Below are 24,546 nucleotides of genomic sequence, written 5' to 3' on the forward strand. Positions count from 1 at the left end.
TCATGGAATTATTCCACATTTCCACCATTTTGATTGAGATGTCCTCAATTGCTTGGATACTGGATGACCCTTGAAGAAATCTGAGACTGCAGTCTCTAGATCCTCAACCGAGTACTTGATGTATTTCTCGAATTGTTTTCCATACCTTTCATGCAATTGATCCATAAATGATCTGTAAATCGGAATCAACTTCTTCAATATGGACAGATGAAGCTCCTCCCGCAGCTGCAAATCCAAAACCAACCATTTCGCTTGTGTCTCATGGGCTCTTTCAAACATGGCATGGAATATCAGTAGACTATGCCTCACTGTATACTCTGTAAAATATGTGCTAATCCACTCCACTTGTATCGCCTTATATTCCATTGGGTACAAGCCCCTCCACCCCGCTTGTAGTGCCTTAAACTCCAATGGGTACAACACCCTATCCCAGGTTGATGTCAAATAGTTACTTTCCTCGTGCTGGACTCTTTGTATTATCTTCTCCACAAAATAGTCTCCTATTAGCTCTCGCAATTCTGTGCTCCCTTTGATTTTCTGAATAATGTAGTAAGCATTGTTCATCATGAACAAATGTGCCAGGGAGACATTTTCATAACCCTTGGACTTGCCCTCCAAATTGAATCGTAAAACTACAGTGATCCAAATAAAATGGATTTCCAATGGAGTATTTCTATCAAGTTCCACGGATTCCATATCACTAATCATTGTGTCTCCAGAATAGTGTGAACCTATTGAGGGTTTTGACACAATCAATTCAACTAGAGTTTTCCTGTAAGTAGACGCCATACGAATCATACAATTCATTACGTTTCGGTTAAGGAGTGAATCGTCCCCTGAGGAACTGGGACGTTTAACAGCTCATGAAGCACGGCATTCTCAAATTCTGACAGCATCCTTCTTGCTGCCTCTGCAACTTGAAACAGTGTTTCAGCGCCCTGAATACGGATAGACTCCAATGATTTTGACCTCAAAACAGCATAAATATCAGGCAAAAATTCTGACGGAGTATTGTAGACGTCTAAAATTGGGAACAACTTCTCCGGTGATCGGGAACTAACACTACTCACAACTTGTGCAAAGTTGAGCAACATAATTGCATGGTCTTTAAACATTTCCATAAAACGTGTTTCATCTGAAAAACCTCCAAAGATTTGCTCGCGGAGTTGCTTCTCTCTCACAAAGAGAATTCGGAAACAATTAGCAGCTTCCATCCATTGTCTGATTTTATGCGCCAATCAAAGACTTCCTAACCTTTTGGCGTCACCCGTGCCTACATGCTCAAAGCCAAGTCGTTGAAAACAAGTGTCCATGAAAGACTTCCAATCATTTACATAAACCTGAATGCCCAGATGAAGATATCCAGCAGAGCTCATCATCTCCGCAATAGTCCTGAGATCATGGATGGACTCTTTATTCAGTTGTGGATCGTCTTGTAACTCAGAGACTATAGTACTTAGTGAAGTACTCGAGTAAAGCGAACTTGTACTGGTTAACCAATGGGTTCCAACTGAAATTTTGGGGCTGATTAAAATGACATGAAACTCTTCTGTTAACCGAGCCATGGCAATATCCATGAAGTTATTGGCTCTGCTTTGATCTTCAGAGATGGAGCTCGATGTTGATCGCTGAATCTCATACACGGCTTGCAAGTATTCGTCAATTTCTTGGCGGTCGCCCCCAAAGAGATGTTCTTTTCTTGCCCCTCTTGATTCCCATTGCAAGATTATCTCCACAGCGGATTTGAATGCCCTAGCAGCGATTCCTTGCAGTTCCATTGGAGGTGATGCAGCATCCATGGAATTTGGAGAGCAAGTTGGGTCTTTTAAGACAATATTCAGACCAATTGATTCCCATTGCAAGAGTATATCTACGGCGGATTTGAATGCCCCATCAGGGTTTTCTTGCAGCTCCATTGGAGGCGATGAAGCATCGGCCATGGGAATTGAAAGAACAAGTGGGATTTAAGAAAATATTCAGACTTCGAATAAATTCAGAATCGTGTAGAGCGAGCTACAGAACCTAAAGAGTAGTGTGGACCTTCACAAAACTTTATTGATTGATGCATTTTGTCATATAAATTGGTTGGGGTTGGTTGGAGAGAGAGTCAGATAAAGCAAAGAATAGTCAGTCAACTGTGATTTAATTGATATTATGGTCTAAAATAGAGTAAATTGACAATAAAAATATGTATAACTGACACCAAATAATTGGGATTATTGAAATAGATGTGCATAAAACTATTCTATTGAGTTCCTTTGATGACATTAGAGTGAAATACCTATCATTCCATTACATAAAAAATAAAAGTAAAAGAAAAATATATAAAGAGTTATGCATATTTAGTTGTGTTCCAAGTTGTTCTGGGTTTGATAAATCAAATGTGTAACTACGTAGTTTTGAGAAAAATTGTGGGAAAAAAACAGATACAGAGAATATATAAATATATGTATATATATATTTGGTAATCTTGATACTGTTCTTCTACTAATGTCTACTTTTTTTCGGTGACGACTCATTTTTTTTTAACTGGTGATCATCTCTGCTCTCGGTTACTATTCTTCCACTCTTTGATGTCTTTTTCTATTTTGGTGATTCTGTTTTATTTTTTTGTAAATTTTGGTGATTCTTTTTTTTTTGTAAATTTTGGTGATGCTTCCATTTTCGAATGAGAATTTTGTTGATGCCATGGGTAAGAGGGTTTCATTGAAGCGAATTTGTTGCCAACTGAAAATTGATATTTCATTGTGAATTCTTTCATTTCCTTTTTCTTTTTCAAATCCCAAATTTAGAAAGATTTGGTTTCAAACGGATCAATCAATCATAGCAAGATGCCAAAGGTTCTACATGGTGCAAGAAGTAAAATGCTGTGCACCCGGATGTGCCTGCCGGGATGCCTTGAAATTTATAGGTAAAATTTGTAAAAGATATAACGAAATGAAAATTTTATTTCGTATTTATTAATTAGATTTACCTACGCAATTGTTGAGCTTTTCTGATCTAAAGAATATAATTTGACTAGTGACTCTCCGAAAGTTCATAAACTAGAGGTACTCCTTGGTTCTAACTAGTGTATTTGATGTATTTCTGTCAATTGATCCCACACAGAATGGCCTTTGAAGAAATCCGAAATTGCACTCTCAATATCCTCAACTGAGAACTTGATGTATTTCTGTAAATTCTCTCTATGCATCGCATCCATTCTGTGCCGAATTAACTTGTTATTCTTCGACACATCCATTTTATCCAGCATCAACTTGTAACTTGGAATCAACCTATTCAATATGCTACGGCGAATCGCCTCCCGGAGCCGCAGATCTGGTACCAGCCATTCTGCTTGGGTCTCGTGAGCACGTTCAAACATAGCATAGAAACTCTTGAGCGCCACCATCGAAGTATCCCGCCCAAAAAGAAAACGCCAATCAGCATTCGGTGCAACAAGGTCCAAAGGGAACAAGATCTTGTTCCAAGTTGATATCTGATAATCTTCCATGGCGTGCTGAACTTTTTCTGCTAGCTTCTCTACAAAACTATTTCCCACCATCTCCTGCAATTCTGTGAAATCGTTGATTTTCTGAACAATGTGGTGGATGTTGTTCATCATGAACAAATGACCCAAGGACTCATCTTCATAGTGCTTGGATTTGCCATCCAGTTTGAACTGCAGAACTACAATGATCCAAGACAAACGGAATGCCAACGGTGTTTGGCCTGCAAGTTTCACCAAATCCATATCACCAGAGCATGTCAAACTTGGTGAAGGCATTGGTATGACCAGTTCAATAAGGTTTTGCTTATAATCAGAAATCATTCTGATTATATAATGCATCACGTATTTAGTCAAGGGGTGAGTTGACCCTCCGGGAACTGGAATTTCTGACAGTTCGCGGAGCACATCGTTCTCAAATTTCGTTAGAATCCCTCTTGCTGCCTCTGCAAGTCCGGACACTGTCTCGGTGGCCTGAACTCGAATCTGGAGAAATGATTCCGACCTGAAAATAACATCTCTTATTTCAGGCAAAAGTTGGGAAAGTTCATTGTAGAGGTCTAATACCTTGAACAATTTCTCTGGCGATGGACGAATGACTGCCACGCTCTCTGCAAAGTTGAGGAACACAATTGCATGATCTTTGACCGTTCTCGTAAAACATTCATCATCTTCTCCACCACTTCCAAGACCTTCAAAGATCTGCTTACAGAGTTGCTTCTCCCTCGCAAAGAGAAATTGGACACAAACCTGAGCTGCTTGTATCCATCTCACAATCTTGGCAGCTAAGATTTCCCAATCCAACCTTTTGATTTTGCCAGTACCAAGTTTTTCGAGACCAAGCCGTTGAAAATTTGTATCCATGAAAGACTTCCGAACATCCACGTACACCTGAATGCAGTCGCCAATATAGCCTGCGTAGCTCATTCTCTCCGAAATACTCCGTAGACCAGAGATGGATTCCTTACTCAGTGGTGGATCATCTTTTATGTATTCGGTACTTAATGAAGTCGAATAAGCCAAATAATCAGGAGGATAACTAAGCGAATCCGTTTCAATTGAACAGACGTTGCTGATTAATATGTTCCTGAACTCTTCCTTGAGCCGAGCCACGGCGATTTGCATCATCTTGTTAGCTCTGCTTAGGTTGTCGTCTTTCATGAACCCCATTGATCGTTGAATCTCATCAACGGCTTGCAAGTATTGATCAATTTGATCATGGTCGCACTCAAAGATGGAGTCCCGGATCCTCTCCACGGCAGATTCAAATTCCCTGCTATAGTTTTCTGGCAGTTCCATTTTTGAGAATGAAGCTCAAAATATTTGGAGTAGTTTGTATAAGAAGGATAGTGAGCTTGAATACAAAATTCAAAGGAAACTGACAATAAAGAATGCTAAAAGTAGTTTCGTAGACTTGTTTATCTTAGCGGTAGAGGACACAGAGCTAAGAGCACTTTCTCCATCTAATAATTGTTGGTGTTGAAATTATGACCGTCTCTCTCTTTTTAGAAAGTTCTCACCATCTCTCAATACAAATATTTCTCTTCTTCTCTTTCTTGCTTTCTATGTTGAAGACCAACACAACCGACCCAAGCAATAATTGCCCAAGGATCGAAATGGGTGGTTGGTTGGTAATGGTCCTTAGCCCGTGTTCCAATCCCTTCCGTCAGAGCGAAATGAAGAAAATTCAGTACTACCTGCTGGTACACATTTTCTTCTTTTCGTTGATGGTGACTTACACTCTTTCCTGCTGTCTATCTCTAGAATGTTGAAGACCAGGACAACCGACTTTGTAAGTTGGTGAACCGACTTTGCAAGAGAAGAAAATTTGAAATTGACATTCTTAAAAAATGGATACTATTTTTTTCTCCATTTGTTTCATCCAATGGAGGAGAAAGGAAGGAGATACTAAGAAAGAAGGGAATAGAGTTGTAATTTGGTTTTTACTTTCTTTCAAGTAGGGGTGGGTTGGGGCGGGGTTTTGAATGGGTTAGATATGGATGGGGCAGTAACTCATTGCGGGTTAAAACGAGTCAATCTGTTCCAAACCACCACATCTTTTTAATATAAAGATTATTTGCACAATATAAGTGGGATAAGATGGGTATGGGTACCCACTTTTTATCTATGACCGACTCATTTACTTAAATTTGTCTGTTCAAATAATTTAATTTTAGTGGACAGACTTGGACGGTTTAATGAGTTTAAAGCCCACGAGAAAGTCTTATAGGAAGAGTAATAGTGGTGGAATGGAATTAATTTATGGGATAATGAAGCAGAGTGTGGATTGAGGGAGTTTCCAGGAGCTGCCAGAAATGGTGGATTATATATATATATATATATATATATATATATATACTTATACAACTTGCATAGCACTTGAATTATTACCATTTATAAGTAACTTTCAATAAATCCTATTCTCCAAGAAATCGAAAGATTACATGAAAGGTTTCCTTTAAACATTTTACCCTTAATTTTGTTGAGATCTCGTCAATTGCTTGGATACTTGACGCCCTCTGAAAAAATCAAAAACAAATCTTTCCAAATCCTCAATTGAGTACTTGATGTATTTCTCTGAATCTATTCCATGCAATCTGCGGAACTCATCAAGAAATGACTTGTAAGTTGGAGTCAACTTTTTTAAAATGGACTTGCGAAGCTCCTCCTGGAGATGTGGATCAGGTACCAACCATATCGCTTGGGTCTGATGAGCACCTTCAAACATAACATAAAATTTCTTGAGCTTCGCTTTGTCGTCTCTTTTAAAACTGAATTTCCAATTGCCTGCACGCACTAGTTCCGTAGTGTCCAAAATCTGCATCACCCTGTTCCAAGTTGATATCTCATACTTACTTGCATCCTGCTGAATCTGTCCTCTTAATTTCTCCAAAAGATGTTCTCCCACCATTTCTCTCAATTCCAACGACTCGTTAATTTTCTGAACAATGTAGTGGACATTGTTCATCATGAACACATGAGCCAGAGAAGCATCTGCATAGTGCTTGGACTTGCCTGCCAAATTGTTTCGTAGAGCCACAATGATCCAAGCCAAATGGATGGCCAGAGGAGTTCGACCCTCGTTTTCCATTAATTCTATATCAGACATCATCATCAAGTCTCCTCCATCTTGTTTCAACTCTGGCTTTGATACAATCAATTTAAATAGAGTCAGCTTGTATTTAGAGATCATAAGCGTCATACATTTCATCACATAAATAGTCATGGTGCTGATTGGCTGATCTCCCACAACCGGAATGGTTCTCTCTCCAAGGACTGTATTCTCAAATTCAGAGAGAATCCCTCTTACTGCCTCTTCAAGCTGAGTCAGTGTATCAGAGACCTGAACTCTAATTGAGACCATTGATTCTGACTTGAAAACAACAGAAATATTTGGCCAAAAACCTGACAGTGCATCGTAGAGGTCTAAAATCTTGAACAATTTCTCCATTGATTTGCGCCCAACACTTACAACTCCTGCAAAGTTGAATAAGAGAATCGCATGATCTTTAACCGTTTCAAAAAAACAAGCATCATCTAATCCCGCTTCTTGACCTTCAAAAATCTGCTCACAGAGTTGCTTCTCTCTGGGAAAGAGAACTTGAACACAAGCACTAGCTGCTTGTATCCACTGTTGTATCTCTCTCTCCAATGACTGCCACTCCATCCTTTTGACATCAACAGTGCTCAGTTTGTCGATACCAAGCCGTTGAAAAATCATGTCCATGAATGATTTTCGAGCACTTGCATACACCTGAATGCAATCATCGACATGTCCTGCCGAGAACATCCTATCCGCGATACTCCTGAGAGCATTGATGGATTCCTTACTCGGTGTGTGATCATCTTGTAGTAATTCACAACTAGTGCTTAATGAACTCGAAGAAGTCGAACCACTTGAATGATATTCAGCAAGCGAGTGGGTTTCTATTCGACTCGTCATGCCATCCGTTAACATAGTTTGGAACTCTGCCTTGAGGGCAGAAAGAGAATGGCTTTCAAATACGTACTTACCATCTCTGTGACCATCATTCTCTTGCCTCTGATGAGACATGGATGCCGACAACATGGAGCATAACAGTATAGTATGACTGATTTTAAGATATTAGAACAGAAGAGAGAAACACATATACACACAGCTTACATTACAATTTAAAAAGATTATGCTGAATGGGATTTTGAACTTGATCGAAAATTAATTGATAAAAGAACAAAAGTATTTGATCAGATGTAACGAGGATGATTATTAAAATGGTTTGGTGTTATCAACGCCTTTGGTGGAAATTTATCAGCGAAGTGGACAAATAATGAACGAATAAACCCAAGTGTACTGAAAAAAGTAAAGGAGAAGACAAAAAAAAATTGTCCTCTCATACTTCATTGTAACAGGGGTTTGGGTTTTTATTAGTTACATAAATGTGCATAAAACTATCTTCTTGAGTTCCTTGATTTGCATAAAACTATTTTATTGAGCTCTTTTGATCATTCTATTACGTAAGGATAAAAATAAAAAATAATGAAGAAGCTCACTTTGGTCTTAATTTTCAACTCACTAGCAGCCTATTTAAATTCAACAATTCAAGCACAATCCTCATAATGAATAGCGGGACATCAACTCCTTCAAAATGTATAAATATTGAACTGAACTGAGCTACTGATGATACAAATATACACCACAGCAACAAAACAAACAACATGCTTCTATACAAAAGGATTAAACTATGGGGGTTCAGTCATCCTGACGGCTTTACCTGATCTTTCCATTTCGATGATTTTTCTAATCGACTGACTGGTAGTTCTAAAAATACAGAGTTCCTGAAAGCAACACTGACCGAAACACAGTTCTAGGAAACTGAAAGATTGTGTCTTGGCTTCCAACTCATGGAATTATTCCACATTTCTTCCCTTTCGATTGAGATGTCCTCAATTTCTTGGATACTGGATGACCCTCGAAGAAATCCGAGATTGCATTCTCTAGATCCTCAACCGTGTACTTGATGTATTTATCTGATCTTTTTCCATACATTCCATGCAACCGATCCATAAATGACTTGTAACTCGGAATCAACTTGTTCAATATGGATAGATGAAGCTCCTCCCGCTGCTGCAAATCCAAAACCAACCATTTCGCTTGAGTCTCGTGAGCTCTTTCAAACATGGCATAGAATCTCTTTAGCTTACCTTTCAAACTATTCTCTCCAAAATATAAACACTACCCCGCTTTTAGTGCCTTGCAGTCCAATTGGTACAACACCCTATCCCAGGTTAATGTCACATACTTACTTGCGTCGCGCTGGACTTTTTCTGATAACTTCTACAGAAAATTGTCTCCCGTCATCTCTCGCAATTCTCTGCACCCATTGATTTTCTGAACAATGTAGTAAACATTGTTCATCATGAACAAATGTGCCAGAGAGGCGTCTTTATAACCCTTGGACTTGCCCTCCAAATTGAATTGTAAAACCACAATTATCCAAATAAAATGGAGTGCCAACGGAGTATGCCAATCAAGTTCCACAAATTCCATATTAATCATCATTTCACCAGAATAGCTCAAACCTATTGAGGGCTTCGACACAATCAATTCAGTTAGAGTTTTCCTGTAAGTAGACGCCATAAGGATCATACAATTCATTACATATCTGGCCAAGGAGTGAATTGTCCCCTCAGGCGCAAGAACCTTTAACACCTCATGAAGCACCGCATTCTCAAATTCTGACAGCATCCCTCTTGCTGCTTCAGCAACTTGAATGTGTGTTTCAGCAGCCTGAATACGGATAGACTCCAGTGATTTTGAGTTGAAAACAGCATAGATTTCAGGCGAAAGATCCGACAGTGTAGTGTAGAGGTCTAAAATCCTGAACAACTGCTCAGGACGGGGACTAACACTACTCACAACTTGTGCAAAGTTGAGCAACACCAACAGAATTGCATGCTCTTTAAACATTTCCATAAAACACGTTTCGTCTGCAATACCTTCAAAGATTTGCTCACGGAGTTGCTTCTCCCTTGCAAAGAAAATGTGGAGACAATTAGCTGCTTGCATCCATCGTCTGATTTTAAGCTCCAATTCTTCCCAAAGAATCCTTTTGACACCAGCAATGCTTATATGCTCAATGCCAAACCGTTGAAAACTTTTGTCCATGAAAGACTTCCAAACACTTACATAAACCTGAACGCACACATGAAGATATCCGGCAGAGTTCATCATCTCTGCAATATTCCTGAGATCACGGATGGATTCTTCATTCAGTTGATGATGATAGTCTTGTAACTCACAGACTGTACTCATTGAACTCCAATAAAGAGAACTTGTACCGGGTAACCAATGGGTTCCTATTGAACTCTTGGGGCTGATTAAAACGACATGAAACTCTTCCATTAACCGAGCCATGGCAATACTCATGAAGTTTTTGGCTCTGCTTTGATCTTCAGACATGGAGCTCGATATTGATCGTTGAATCTCATACACTGCTTGCAAGTATTCATCAATTTCTTGGCGGCTGCCTCCAAAGAGGTGTTCCTTTCTTGCCCCTCTTGACTCCCATTGCAGGATGATCTCCCCAGCGGATTTGAATGCCCCATCACCGTTTTCTTGCAGTTTCATTGGAGGCAATGAAGCATCCATGGGAATTTAAGAGCAAGGGGGATTTAAGACAATATTCAGAGACTTTGAAGAAATTGGGAGTCATTAAGAACCAACTATAGAGCCTTAAAGGGTAGTGAACTTGTTAAATTTCATGTATGGAAGGACTTGGGTATGAAATTCCAAATGAAACAACAACCACAAAATAACACTAAAACAGTTTTTTCACAAAACCTTATCGACCGACGCGTTTTGATATTCAATGGTGGGGGAGGGAGAGAGAGACAGACAGACAGAGACAAAACAAAGAATAGTAAGTCAAACATTGGTAACTTGTGGCCTTGTGGAAATTTGTCGCCTAAAGGACAATATTACTCATCAGATTGCTGTGAGTAGCCAGACAACAAGACATACCAAGATTACGAAAGTAGAAGTTTAGCCATCTCGAGCGATTTGGATAGCTATTAAGGCCAAAACGTGTGTTTTTTTTGCTATATCAACGTAAGAATTGCTTAGGAGGCAGGGAAGTATGGTAGTAGCAAAAGGCGGAGCCCACGATTTGGATAGCAATTGAAATCGCCACAGACCACATGCTTGTTATTAACTGCATTTTTTTTTTTAATGAATGGCCTTAAAGGAAAGTGCGAATGTGTAAAAAAACATATAAAAATAATAATAAAATATTAAATAGTGATTAATCATACGGTAAAAAACCAGTAGCAACACACCGTTACTAGCCACGTTAGCCCAAAAACTGACGTGGCTAGCAAGCCACATGTACATTAGTAACCGGTATTGCTAATGCTATACCAAGGAGGGAGAATAACACAGATAGTTAAGATTTAAGTGATGAGCCTAATTCTTTCAAGTTTCATTTTATTGCTTATGCAACATCAGCTACTTTTTTATGCATCTATTGCAAGGCCAGCCCTGGAGCAAGGTGACCAAGGCGGTCACCTAGAACCTCTAATTTGGAAGGGCCTCAAATTTAGGACCATAGTGTAAAGCTATAATTTTTATAATTAAAATAAAATACATACTTATATATCATGTAAATTTATGATAATAAATAATTTTTAAAAAGGATAATGTTTCAGTCCTGCCTATCAAGACAGATTGTGTCCTGCACACTAACGAGTCCCAATAAGAGGCTGACACCTCTTTTAAACTTAAAAATAAAAAAAAAAAACAAAAATGTGTTATACCCATTTTTTAGGGTTAAACTCAACAATTTTTTTTTTTTTTTTTTTTTTTTTTTTTTTTTTTTTTTTTTTCTCCTCTCTTTGCTCCCCATCTATGTATATCACTCGGTCATTCACATTTTTCTTTTCCCTTATCTCCGGTTGCCAATCATTCCAAATCTTAATATTTCCTACTAGACTTTCACTTGTTAGAATAATAAAAATTCTTTTAATTCTGAAATAGTTCTAGGCAGTTTTTTAGAATCATATTAAAAAATAATAAAAAAATAGTTTTAAAATTACTTAACTTTGAATGCATATTCTTTTAATTCTGTTTCTAGAGAACAACTAATGGAAAATTGTTTTTCCTACCTTTTTCTGTTATTTTTAATTTTCTTAAGATAGAAAACTATCTTTAAAAAAAATGAATTAACCATTTCTATTTCTCCCTTTTTAAAATCTACCTCAACTGTTTTTTATGTATGCTATATATGAAAAATTACACGGCTGGATAAATATAATGTTTTAACATACTTGTTGATAGGCGTGTATTTATGGACTTATCATTGTCAAATACACTCCATATCAAGATAAAATATCTACAACCATTTAATTAAAAATGTCTAATGGCAACTAGGATCGAACCATGTATTCAAGTGAGTTTTTATTTTTGGACAAGAGATTTTTAAAACATTGATTTTGGAGTTTGTCACTAACTAGAAATGAATATTGAACAACAAATATTTAAAGCAATATTATAATGAGAAATTTCAAATATATAAATTGAGAGCAAGAAACTGATGAGTAATAAAACAATAATGCATTGAGAAGAAAATTACAACTAGAAACAACAAGGAAAACTCTAAGAATCTATTATATCATTCTATCTATATCCCCTTTTGAATGCTCCGGAGTCGGCTATTTATAGCCAAAATTGTGTATCCCCACTTGTTGCCTTTTGATCAATACTTCTGACTTCTTTCTTCCTTCACGCCACCTCGCTACACCTTACTCTGACCTCTTCTATATTAACCATTTCTTCATCTTTTCTTCCTAACTTCTGACCACTTCTATTTCAACCACTTCTTCACCTTTGTTAACTTTTCTTTTCTTTTCTTCTCTTCTTTTTTTCTTTCTCTCTCCTCCTTTCTCTTCTTCACGTGCACACACTTTTGTTGACTTTTCTTTTCTTTTCTTCTTTCTCTCTCCTCTTTTCTCTTCTTCATTTTTATTTTTACTTTCTTTTTTTCTTTTTCATACATTAACACTTATAAAAATGTTTAAATAATATAAAAGTCTAATTAAAAGCTTATTTTAGTGCATAAAATATTAAGTTTTGTGTACTTATCAAACTACTCCCAAACAAGCTTTTGCTAGTCCTCTAGCAAAGAAAGGCAAAAATAGATAAGTTCACAAAAAATATTACTTTTATTAACAAAAAGATGTGCCACTTTCGTAGACTACTTTCGATTGCATTTACCATATGCAATAAGGCCTTAAACAACTAGGTTACCCCTAGTGGACGAGTTATAGCCTCATGAGGGTTTCCAGTGAAGATTGTTAGAGTGTTTCTCAAGTTCATCATAATGTTTTATTTGAGGTGGAGAAATCTTCAGTTGAGGTGGAGCTATAAAGAGCTTGAGGTGGAGGTATGAAAAGATCCTTATTCGAGGTGGAACTATGGAGAAGCACGTGAAGATAGAATTTTGAGCCAAGGTGGAGATTATTGGGTTTGTGGCTCAAAATTTGTGTGCAGAAAATTAGTTTCCTTTTTCGTTTTGGAAGGTTGAAATTTGTAGAAGAAATTATATCCCATTATACCAACTATTTAGAGTTGAAGATGGATATGGTAACTCTTTATACGTAAGTTGATCCTTGTCCAACAAGGAATTGAATTTGAGGAATACTTGTCCAACAAGGAATTGGGTTTTGAAGACTCTATAAATAGAGATAGGTATGAGAGGTTTAGAGAAAGAGGGATGAGAGAAAATATATAAGGGGTTTAAGGGTGAGTGTTGTGAAGAGAGGGAAGAGTATATGTAATTCCCGAGTATATACATGTAGCCTCAAAGGAGATGATGAGTGAATGAGTGGGGTTTTGACATGTGGTTGTATATTCTCTTTCTTGATTCATAATAGTGAAATTTCTCTTTCCCATGGATGTAACCCTAGAGTTGGGTGAACCATGTAAAATATTGTGTTGTGCGTTAATGTGTATGATTGTTATCTCCATATATGCTTATGTTAATGTGATGTGATGATGTTTCCGCTGTGTGTGATGAAAGAGTGATTTAACTCTCAACAACAACCGACCGTTGAGTGGGTTGGAGGTAGTTAATTATCCCCAACAACTGGTATCAGAGCCAATGGTGGGTCAGAGCCTATGATTGATCTTGAAGATCAGTAAAAGAAGATTGCTATGAAGTTTGTCAGAGCAAAAGATGATCGTAAAGTACTATAGAAATTCAATCAGAGTTGATGATGACACAAAGGTATGAAGAAGGTGATGGTGTGAATCCCATGAGGAACAAGTCTTGGAACAAGCTAGAGGATGCTCATTTTTCAAGATGGGGCAAAGGTGATAGAGATGAAGCCCATGAGGAACAAGTTTTGGGGATAAGCCAAGAGTGGGTGCTAGTTCTCAAGATGGGGCAAGGGGTGTGAAGAATGAAGGGGTTTGCTCTAAGCCCGATAAAGAGCAAAAGGGAATATGAAGAGTGAAGAGGAGAGGTTTGTTGCTTTGAGCCAGAAAAGCAATTTATGAGGATGAGTTAAAGATTGGTGGGTTGCCATGCGTGAGCAATTGAACACCAATGAGGTGGATAGAGAAAATAGAAGAAAAAATAAAGAATGATGAATTTGAGAAAAAGTGGAGATTGTTAGAGTGTTTCTCAAGTTCATCATAATGCTTTATTTAAGGTGGAAAAATCTTCAGTTGAGGTGGAGCTATGAAGAGCTTGAGGTGGAGGTATGAAGAGATCCTTATTCAAGATTGAGTGTATTTAAATTTATTTAAACCCAAACCTAATCCCTATTTAATGTTCATGAATCCTAGGCATGTTTCTACGTTACATCAATTGAACTCTAGTTTAATCACTTCACCAAAAATCTTTTTCTCTCTCTCTATTTCTCTCTCTCTCTCTTTCACAATCTAATTAACTTTAAAACTAAGTTTAATCCCAACATGTGTTCAATCCCTTGGGACGATCCCTACTCGCTTCATACTCCATAGTATAAGTGTCTAGCGGTTTAGAAATTATAAAATATGATACCCACTTGACATTAATTCTAAACCTAAAGTGTTGTGCATTATTTTGTGCACACACTCGGGTCGCATCATAATTTTGGCGCCGTTGCCGGGGATTGACGGTTTAGTTGGAATTGAATTAGGCATTAGGGTTAATTTGATTGTTTTCTTTAAATTACTATTTTCTTACAAATCCCTCTTGTTCAATTAGGTACTTGAAAAGAAGAGGAGCAAGCATTGGATCTTGGCACGATTGTGACGTTGTTGTTACGGACTTTCGTGAGCTTCCTTGAATTTCTTTAACTATAATTGTTCAATTCTCTACATGCTTGCGAGATAGCCCTTGTCGAGGCTATCACATTGTTTAAATTCTTGTCCAAGCATAAGCCCAAAATGAGGCTATTGCTTTCTTGGTTGAAAGCATCGGCCCGTGTGGAGGCAATTTAATTTTGTGCATTGATATAACATGGGAGTATGGGAACATCGTATGTGGAAGTGGTGAATTGTTGTTGATTGTTGTTGTGGTTTGTTGTTTCTAAGAGAATTCTTCCCATTCTTGACTATCCCACACTTAATGGAAAATCAATTCTAAGATCTAGGGCATATGGATAATCTAGGTGAGTATCACCCTCTTAATGGGCATCCACCTCAAGGTGTGCATCCACCCTTGAGAATTCCACATCCTAATATGTTTCCACAACCCAATCAAATGCAACAACCTCCAATAATACAAATTCATCCTCAAGATCATATAGTGTATCCCCCAAATCCTCAATTATCTCTTCGGGATCACTACACTCCAAATGAATACAATGCACCAACATGCATCCGGTTGCCAAACTTTCGGGCAACTTATTATGAAATCAAGCCCGCAACCATCCAAATGTGCCCCATTTTCTCTGGGGTGAGCAATGAAGAACCACATAAACATTTGGATGAGTTTTTGGAAGTTTGTTCAACCGTGAAAATCACGGACCTTCCGGAAGAAGTCTTAAAAATGAAGCTTTTCCCTTTCATTTTTCGGGAAAAGGCTAAATATTGGTTCAATAACTTGAGGGCAAATTCAATCACATCTTGGGCTCAACTACAATATGAATCCTAAAAAAATTTTACCCCGCAAGTAGAACCGATGCTATGAGAGCTTCTATCTGTGAATTCTCCCAAAATGAGAGAGAACCTTTACATGAAGCATGGGAGCGTTTGAACGATTTGCTACGGAAGTGTCCACATCACGACATTCCAAAGTGGCAGTTAGTTTGCTGCTTCTATGAAAGTTTATCCGATACCCAAAAAGGTATGGTTGATGCTTCATGTGGAGGAGCTTATTTGGACAAAAATGAAGACGATGTGTGGCATCTTTTTGATCGCATGAGCGAAAATTCAATGCATCATTCTTCATCGTCCCGATTTGGCCAAAATTTGAATGAAGGAGGGCAGATAACCTCCAATCTTTCTCAAATAAATACTTCCATGGAAATTGCCGCTGAGGTCAAAATTCTTACTCAAAGGTTTGATAAATTCCTTTCGAGCCAAAACCCGGCAATTCAAACATCCAACTCTTTCCATTCTCAAAGTATGACGTGCATGACTTGCTCTAGTTGTACTCATAATACTTCCAATTGTATTATTGGACAAAGTTTTCCAAGTGAGTATCAAGAACAAGTCAATGCTGTTTCCATTCATCCGGGAAGTAATCCAAATTCTAACTCCTACAATTCCGGATGGAGTGATCCTAACTTTTCTTGGAGAAATCAAGGAGGAGGTATCATTCTTTTTCTTCATAAAAATTCTCAAGAAAAGTATGTGCCTCCCCACCTTTGAAATGCAAACTCTCAAGCATACCTCTCTCCATCTTATCTTCCTCCAAATGTGAATCAACTCTCAAATTCTCAATCTTCAAATCATCAAGCTTATTTTCATCTACCTCAAGAGCCTCCTAGAAATCCCACTTTTGAAGACAAGGTTTTAGAAGCTTTGGGTGATCTTCGAAAGGAAAATCAAGTGTTTCATTCACATTCTCAATCAATTGCAAAACTTGAAGCCCAAATTGGGCAAATGGTTCAAACAATGAAAGGGAGGGCCTATTCAACCCAAACTTAACCAAACGGCATACTCCATTTCCACTTTGAGAAGTGGGAGAAAAATTGATAACAAAGTTGAGAGACCTAGTGAAGTTAGTGTTCCGGTGCAACCAAGTGTTAACTCATTTACCATTCCCAATTATATCCCTACTTCACTAGAGGCAAGTGGTCACATTATGGAGCCAATTCCATCATCATCATCTTCCTCCCATGTAGAGAAGCCTTATGAGCCAAAAGCTCCATTTCCTTAAGCTTTAAACTCTACTCCATTTTCGAGGCAAGAAGGAAAAATCCATGACATGATGGAAGTTTTTAAACAAGTTAAAATCAACCTTCCTCTTCTTGATGCTATTCGACAAATTCCACCATATGCCAAGTTCTTGAAGGACTTGTGTACTCAAAAGAAAAAGAACAAAGGACCAAGCCCAAAGAAAGTGCTTCTCATGGAGCAAGTAAGCTCTATCCTTAAGCTTAACACCCCACCTAAGTTCAAAGACCCCGGTACGCTAACCATCTCTTGCACCATAGGGAACCATGAGGTCAAAAGGGTTCTTCTTGACTTAGGAGCTAGTGTTAATGTTATTCCTTACTCCGTGTATCTTCAATTAGGTTTAGGAAACCTTAAGCCAACTTCGGTAGTTATTCAACTCGCCGATAGGTCTACAAAACAACCAAGGGGAATTGTTGAGGACATCCTCATCAAAGTCGACAAATTCTATTTCCCGGTTGATTTTGTTGTGCTTGACACTGAGCCGGTTCCCAATCCTACCACTTACATTCCCATCATCTTAGGAAGACCATTCATTGCCACTGCTAATGCGACAATCAATTATAGGTCCGACATTATGGACATCTCTTTTTGCAATATCATGGTTAAGCTTAATGTGTTTAACACGAGCCAACATCCCATCGATGAAGGCGAGTGTTTCATGGTGAATGTCTTGGATGATATTGTTGAAGAAGCCATTCCTTCAAATCTTTCCATTCGTTCTGAAGATCCTCTTGAGGCATGCATATCTCACTTCAATATGGATGCATTTGACATTGAAAGCTCCATATATGAAGTGAATTCTTTAATGGACTCCGTAGCCATCTTAAACTTCTCGCCATGGAAAAACTCAAAAGAACCTCTTCCTCCAATCACATGTATTCTTTCTTATCAAAAAGAGGAAGAAGTTGTAAGTTCACCAATGGCCAATCCAATTTATAAGGACATTCCTTGTAATATTGAGCATGAAGTCATTGAGGCGACCTTAGTGAAGGAGGAAAAAGTGATCAATGTGGAAGTTGACAAAAAGGATGAAGAGATTGAGTTTCCTAATAATCCAACCGAGTCTTTGAAAGACATTACATTGCCAAGTGCAAGGCCGATCATGATGGACTTTATCTTCAAGACCGTGGATGAAAGGGAACAAATTGCATCTTCCATCATTTCTTTCCAAATCATTCTTTTAGGAGATGTATTCATTGTTGTGAGAGAACATCCATTGGGGAAAATAGATAAATAGATCAATGAGGATGTCTTATATCCGGTTTTTGATTCTTTCGACTAGTGAGTCGCCCCAACGTCTTTCTAGTGACGTTAAATACTAGTTTTTCGTAGAGTTTCCCGACTTTACTTCTCCCTCATTTCTCTTTATTTTATTTCTTACATCTTCGTCTAAATAAAATTTTATTTTATTTTCTTCTTTTACTTTATTTTATTTTTTGTACAATTCTGCTTTCGAAAATTCAAAATAAAAAAAAAAAATTTGTAAATGGGTAATGTAGGTTGGTGTTTGATTTTATTTCTATTTTATTATTATTATTATTATTATTATTTTTATATATATTTCATGTTAGTTTTGCTTTATTCAAAAACATAAAAAAAATTAAATTTTTTTTTTAAAAAAGTACTAGTTAGTATAGATTGATAAGTAATTTTATTTTAATTTATTATTATTATTATTATTTTTATTCATTTTAGTGTATATATTCTTTTTAGTTTAGTTTATTTTTTTTTTAAAAAACAAAAAATTACAAAAAAAAAAAAAAAGATCGATCCCAAAATAGGGGGAGATCAATCCCATTTTCTTGGCAGAGAGCAACAAAAAAATAGCCCAAGTGGATTGATCCCCGTCTAGGTGGATCGATCCCATTTTACTTGTATTTTTCCCTTCTCATTAAACAGTGAAGGGGACATTTTTTTTTGCCTAAAATTGTCGATCCCCTGTCAAAGCAGATCGATCGCCCCTTAGCACCACGAATACATTCCTCTTCTCTGTTTCTTCAAATTTCTATTCCTCCCCGTAAATTTCTTCACCCAATTTTCTTCCTGGCGTTCGAGTGGAACACGAACCGAAATCTCCCGCTGTTATCTTGTTCTCTTCAACTTCGTCGCATCTGTTCGCTGTTCTTTGTCGAATATGGGTCGTTCTTCGGCGATCAAGGCTGTTTTAGCCTTTATTTTTTCGGTGTTGCGATCTCGGCTAGGACGCTGTTCTTTTCTGATCGCGTCTGTTCTGTTCTTCTTTGGTCGCACCATCTGATCGTCTTTCCGGCGATCAAATCTGTTCGTATTCCGGCGTTGGATATGGGTCACGGCTGCTTCATATTCCGGCGATTTTGACTGGGCTTGTGCAGCGATTCGCGGCTGGTTCTTCTCACATCGCAACTGGATTGCGGGTCTTTCCGGCCAGAATGCGAAACGTCGTTCTCCAGCGATTTTGGCTGGATTTCGACTGGTTCTGTTTCAGATCTCGGTTGGGTGCGATTGGGGAAGTTGGGTTGCCGATTTGGTAGGTTGTAGGTCTGAAAAAAAAATTTCGGCGCCGTTTGCTTCGCCTTTTATTTTCCAGCGCCGGCTGGGTTCTCTGTCGTGGCAGCTCTTTCCGGCGATTCCGGCTGGGCTTAAATTCCGGCGCTGTTTGAGACTCGCCCTTTATTTTTCCGGCGTTGCAACTGGCTGTTCCCTCCAGCGATTTTGGCTGGATTTTGATTTGGTTTCTTCAACGATTCTGGCGGCTTTTGACTAGGTTTCTCCGACGAGTATGTGGGTAAGTGTTGATTTTGTGATTTTGTGATTTTGTGATTCTGGCAAGTTTGTGAGTTGTTAATTGGGTTCCAGATTCCACTGTTTTAAAAGAATTTGCATTGATGTTTTAAAAAAAAAAATTTTTTGAATTAATATTACAAAAAAAAAAAGATAAATAAATAAAAAATAAAATAAAATTACATTGATGACTTAAAAAAAAAAAAAAAAACAGTTGAATTGTTGTTAAAAAAAAAAAAAGTGCATAAAAATTTGAATTGATGATTTAAAAAAAAATTGTCATTGAAGTAGGGTTACTGATTTTGGACTACTTTCCATATATTTCAATCTTTAAGAAATGACTCGTGTTTCTTCTTCCAAACTTTTCAAACCCTCCAAAGAGACTCCCAAAGTTGTGTGGCGCAACAAACGTCTGGATTTTGAGACTACCTTCGACATTGAAGGTACGTTTTGCCACAATAACACGACTGAATGGGCGGTGTTAGAATTTGAAAGGAGGCGTTTGTCCTGCCTTTTTAGACCAGCTGCAGAGGTTGTCTATCCCCGTATTGTGCGCCTGTTTTATCAGAATATGGAATGGTTTAGTGATGCACCGGACATATTAGTTACAACCATTGATGGTGTCCGAATTCACTTTGGTGTCTTGGACATAGCCCAGGCATTGGGGTGTCCACATTTGTGCCCCACTGACTTGCTAGCACAGTATGGGGAGCTACGTTTTGGCAAATTCGTGAAAAAACCTACTGTGCATTCTATTGTTAAAGATATGTGTGACGGGAAGTATGGTGACAAGAAGAAGAAGAATTGTGCCAGCAAGTCCTCACTACCTAAGGATATGTGGTTTTTCGATCAGGTTCTGAAACGGAATGTTTTTCCAATAGGTCATAAGGTACAGCGGGGACAAGAGTTCTTAATAGCGTTGTATGCTACCCACACTGGAACATGGTTTTCTGTTCCAGCTTTCGTCTTTAACCAGATGTATAAATATTGGAAGCATTTAGTGGCAAGTGGGGATCCGAATGCGAAAAAATGGAAACTTCCGTTTCCGTATCTTATTACCCAGCTCCTTGTCCTTCGGCGCTTCATGGTTGATAATGATGAGATCTCTGAGGCTCCACGGGTGACTTTTAGGCTAGCATAGTCGAACTTAAGCCTTTCTCATATGCCTAGTGCCAAGAAGGAAGGTGATGGCATGGTAGCAGGTGCTAGTGAGGACGTGAATGCTCTGGTTGAGGACGTCGTTGGGAGGTCTGAGGAGCAGATTGCTGATGGTGCTACTTATGAGATAGCACAGGCTGTGTCACCACATGCAGAGGAGTTTGCAAGGGTGACTAGGGCAGAGTTCAATGCCATTGTGGGGCAGTTGAGGACCGAGTTGGCTGAATCTCGAGAGCAGCATCGAGTCGAGCATGCTGAGCTTATACAGCAGCACACCACTACCCAGTGCATGCTACGAGATCTATATGAGATTGTTTCATCGAGTCTCCCACGCACTTCCACATTGCCACCTGATGCATGATTTCTTTTGTCTTTTTCTATTTTAGGTGGATGGAATTTTATGTGGCTATAGCTAGATTTTTGTGATTTAGAGCTGGCTATTTTGGGAACTTGTAATTCTGGGATTTGATGATATACTTTGGTTTAATTCATCCATATATGTTTTGTATTGATGTTTTTGCTATAGATATATACATGGATGATTGTTTTTGGCTTTGTTATTCATATTCATTTTAAAAAAAAAAAAAAAACAATAATAAATAAATAAAATAAAAAAAAACATAAAAAAATAAAAATTGCAAAGTATCATTCCGTCTTGCTAGAGACGTTAAACTTAGCCCATTTTTCTTATTTTTGTTTATTTATTTTATTTTGTTGGTTGTATATACATGTTCTTTTCCTTTGTTTCTTTAAAAAAAAAAAAAAAAAAATGTGTTACCAGTATGCCCTTATGCTTGGTTATGACTGTTTTTATCTTTTATCAAGGTCATTCATCTCATTATTTCTTTGCCTCTTATTATATATTGTTTTGAACTGTATGCATTGCTTATTTCATATGTATTTGATGTGAGTTTGCTAGTATGGTTATACAGCTAGGTTTTTGCATCCAAGTTTAGGGGAGACATCTTTCCTACTGGATCATTGCCGGACTTCATAGTCTTTGCCATTACGGTATACTCTTTCCATCATTTTTCATTGTTCTCATTGCACATTGAGGACAATGTACAGTTTAAGTTTGGGGGTAAGGTCATCATGATTCATTCTAGTTAAGTTAAGCTTTAAATGCATGATGAGATTTTAGATGTGTTTGGCAATGATTTCGAACTTTTGAAACATAATGCCATTGGAAAGTAAGTTGTTAGAGTCTAATACTTCTTGTATGCTCTAGGATGCCATTTAGGGGAACATTTTAATTTTTGACATCATGTTTGCTTTTGTGGTACACATCATCTTATTGGTTGAAAATGCTTTAAAAGTTGATTCTAGAATTCTACACTTGCACTTGCGCACACTAGCATTCAATTTGTGGGGTACATGCTTAGTTGATTATTGTCTTGGTTTATCCTAATTGAGCTAGTAGCTTTGAAAGCTTTCATTCTTGATAAAATGACCTTACAAAGAAAAGAAATAAAAGCACTCACCAAAAGTGAGGAAAAAAAAAAAAAAAAAAAACTGCATTCTTTCAACATGTCAACTGATTAAAAAGGAAGACAATGGAAGAATGTAAGATGTATGATTAGTTTGAGTTCGTAGCCTAACCATTCCGAGTCATTACGCCCTTAGGAGTGTCTTTACACTTAACGCCCTAAGACCATCTGGTTTAGGAGTCGTTGGCTCAACGCTTGTTACATGGGGTAATTAGAGAGCTTAAGGAACTTGGACATTGCACATGGTCATACATAAAAAAAAAAAAAGAAAAGAAAATGAAATCAATAAAAAAAAAAGAATGTTTGATTGAATAACAAGGTTCATTCAATGTCTTGAGGATTGGTACTATATCTGTATGCTAGTTTGAAGGTAAGGCTACGCCATTACTTTGATTTGCTAGGATAGCAACACATTTTGATGCTGGTTCACTCAAAAAGAATGATAGAATTGATTCAATTTGCATGATTAATTGCTGATGTGTGGAGGACCATTCTTGCTTACATGATGTTGAAATGTTGAGAATAGCTTGAAAATGGCAGAATTTGCATATTTGAGGTAGTCTACTTTCAACACTTGTTTAGTATGTGTCATTACTTCTCAAGTAAGAAAGAGCTTTTGATGTTTGTGGGTACCATTTCTAGAAACCCTCACGAAACTTCACTCGTCCACTAGGGGTAACCTAGGGGTTTAAAAGGCTTGTTGCATATGCCAAATGCAACCGTGATCCCTACGAAAGTGGTGTTATCTTTATTTGCTTTATTAGTTCATAGTTGTATATATGTTTGTTTTATTTCCATGTTTTAGTTTATTGCTAGGGACTAGCAATATTTAACTTTGGGGATGTGATAAGTGCTTAAATGTTGCACATTTCAGCACATAAGCTAGGGTATTTCAGTCATTGCATCTATCTTAATTTCATGTTTTAGTCCTAATTTATATTTATGTGTATTTCAGGGCAATAAAGTTAAAATGAGCTAAGAACGGTCCATTAAAGCTTTTTTGGAGTCAAGCAAAGATATTCAGAAAAAGTTCAGAAAATGGCAAAAAGGAGGTCGCAGCCCATTGCTCATATAGTGTGTTTATTCTTCAAAAGCGGTCAATCTCAGGCCTTTGATGATGTTCCCAAAGATGAAAAAGCAAACTAATGAGCTCGGAGCCAAAATGGAGCTAAATAAGGATTAAAGGAAATTTCCAACTCTGGGGGGATCGATCCCCCAGGGTGGGGGATCGATCCCCCAGGACTTGGCAACATTACAGATTTTTCTTATTGTTTGGGCTTATTTTGTGAACTATTGGGCTTTAATAGGGTTATTACTTAAGGCCCAGTGAGTCATTAGTTTAGGGTTAGTTTTTATTTTATTTAGGAGAGAGTTTTATTATTTTATTATTAAGTTTTATTTTATTTTTCTGTACGGGGATATCACGTTCTCTCTGGGGGAAAAAGGAAAAGCTAGGGTTTGAAGGACATTTTTACAGAGGCTTTGTCTACAATTGAAGGAATAAAAAGAAGGAGCCAAAAGATAGGGATGGAGCTTGTTAACACCATGATCATCTTCTCCATGAGCTAGTTCTTCACTTAGGGCTTGGATGAGCCCTAAGTTCATGTAACCTAAACCTTTGTTTTTCTTTTCTTGGGGAATTATTAAGTTGTAATTAAATATTTGGCCTTGTGATTTATTTATATATACATGCTTGATTTGACAAATTAGGGCTTGTATTGATTAATTCTTCCATTGAAATTTCCAAGTTGATTGTATGTCTATCTATGATTAATTAGTGATTTTATTCTTCATTAGATGTTTGAAAATTAATTCTTCCATTGATTCTATATGAAAATTGCATGTCTATGTGTGATTGATTTAGAATTATACTCTACACTAGATACTTCTTTTAGTTGTGTTTAGTGATGGCCAGAGCATGAGACTTAGTTGATACAATTGTAAATTAATTTGATGGATAAAGGCTTAATCTTGATGGGTTGTTCTACAAATTAGCTTATTGTCATTAGGTAATTGTAGTAAAGTAGGCAATTTGTGCTTGATTATGTTAATCCATACTTCTAATTACGATTAGTATTATCCTCTTGATTGATGTGTGCTTTTATCGGATACATTTGTGAATGTGTATGGTGGGTTATGACGTAGTCTTGAATGGGTTCTACACTTTAGTTTAATTGTCATTAGGTAAACAATTCATTCTTGATGTTGATAATCTATGCTTACAATTGTGATTTGTGATGATAATGTGACCACATCTATAATTACACTAATGAATTCCCCATTAATTG

General features: G+C 37.4%; 5 protein-coding genes and 1 pseudogene across 6 annotated transcripts; 1 reads left to right on the forward strand and 5 right to left on the reverse strand.

Moving 5' to 3' along the window:
- On the reverse strand, window positions 1-789 carry LOC132281702 (exocyst complex component EXO70C1-like). The gene has a single exon (XM_059783377.1). It carries the CDS (start codon window positions 787-789, stop codon window positions 1-3), a length of 789 nt encoding a protein of 262 aa, XP_059639360.1.
- Window positions 790-3,067: 2,278 nt separating this feature from the next.
- LOC132281703 (exocyst complex component EXO70A1-like) lies at window positions 3,068-4,786 on the reverse strand. The gene has a single exon (XM_059783378.1). It carries the CDS (start codon window positions 4,784-4,786, stop codon window positions 3,068-3,070), a length of 1,719 nt encoding a protein of 572 aa, XP_059639361.1.
- Window positions 4,787-5,960: 1,174 nt separating this feature from the next.
- Window positions 5,961-7,541, reverse strand: LOC132281704 (exocyst complex component EXO70A1-like). Its single transcript, XM_059783379.1, has one exon. It carries the CDS (start codon window positions 7,539-7,541, stop codon window positions 5,961-5,963), a length of 1,581 nt encoding a protein of 526 aa, XP_059639362.1.
- A 540-nt stretch (window positions 7,542-8,081) lies between these two features.
- Window positions 8,082-10,277, reverse strand: LOC132281706 (exocyst complex component EXO70B1-like). Its single transcript, XM_059783380.1, has 2 exons — window positions 8,806-10,277; window positions 8,082-8,700 (listed from the first exon to the last, which is right to left on the reverse strand). The coding sequence occupies exons 1-2, from the start codon at window positions 10,113-10,115 to the stop codon at window positions 8,367-8,369; spliced, it is 1,644 nt and encodes a 547-aa protein (XP_059639363.1). The 5' UTR covers window positions 10,116-10,277; the 3' UTR covers window positions 8,082-8,366.
- A 4,518-nt stretch (window positions 10,278-14,795) lies between these two features.
- On the forward strand, window positions 14,796-24,049 carry LOC132284005 (uncharacterized). 2 transcript variants are annotated; one of them, XM_059786068.1, is made up of 2 exons: window positions 14,796-19,617; window positions 23,214-24,049. In XM_059786068.1, exon 1 carries the CDS (start codon window positions 16,882-16,884, stop codon window positions 18,088-18,090), a length of 1,209 nt encoding a protein of 402 aa, XP_059642051.1. In that variant the 5' UTR covers window positions 14,796-16,881; the 3' UTR covers window positions 18,091-19,617; window positions 23,214-24,049. The 2 variants fall into 2 exon arrangements, with proteins under 2 accessions (XP_059642051.1, XP_059642050.1); XM_059786067.1 differs by having other exon boundaries at window positions 14,796-21,782; window positions 23,214-23,964.
- Window positions 15,641-15,739, reverse strand: LOC132287484 (small nucleolar RNA R71; annotated as a pseudogene).
- Window positions 24,050-24,546: the final 497 nt, after the last annotated feature.

This window comes from Cornus florida, unplaced genomic scaffold (genome assembly GCF_030987335.1).
Source record: "Cornus florida cultivar Cherokee Brave unplaced genomic scaffold, ASM3098733v1 CherokeeBrave_3.0.0_Hap2_Chr11, whole genome shotgun sequence".
Classification (NCBI taxonomy): domain Eukaryota; kingdom Viridiplantae; phylum Streptophyta; class Magnoliopsida; order Cornales; family Cornaceae; genus Cornus; species Cornus florida.

What these genes read in the sequence shown, in the direction of transcription:
- LOC132281703 (XM_059783378.1), bottom strand. Translation starts at nt 4,786, where the DNA reads ATGGAACTGCCAGAAAACTATAGCAGGGAATTTGAATCTGCCGTGGAG.
- LOC132281704 (XM_059783379.1), bottom strand. Translation starts at nt 7,541, where the DNA reads ATGTCTCATCAGAGGCAAGAGAATGATGGTCACAGAGATGGTAAGTAC.
- LOC132284005 (XM_059786068.1), top strand. Translation starts at nt 16,882, where the DNA reads ATGATGGAAGTTTTTAAACAAGTTAAAATCAACCTTCCTCTTCTTGAT.
- LOC132281706 (XM_059783380.1), bottom strand. Translation starts at nt 10,115, where the DNA reads ATGGATGCTTCATTGCCTCCAATGAAACTGCAAGAAAACGGTGATGGG. An exon ending in ATGACGGGAGACAATTTTCT is followed by an intron (nt 8,701 to 8,805) that starts GTAGAAGTTATC and finishes AAAAGCGGGGTA; the next exon opens with GTGTTTATATTTTGGAGAGA.
- LOC132281702 (XM_059783377.1), bottom strand. Translation starts at nt 789, where the DNA reads ATGGCGTCTACTTACAGGAAAACTCTAGTTGAATTGATTGTGTCAAAA.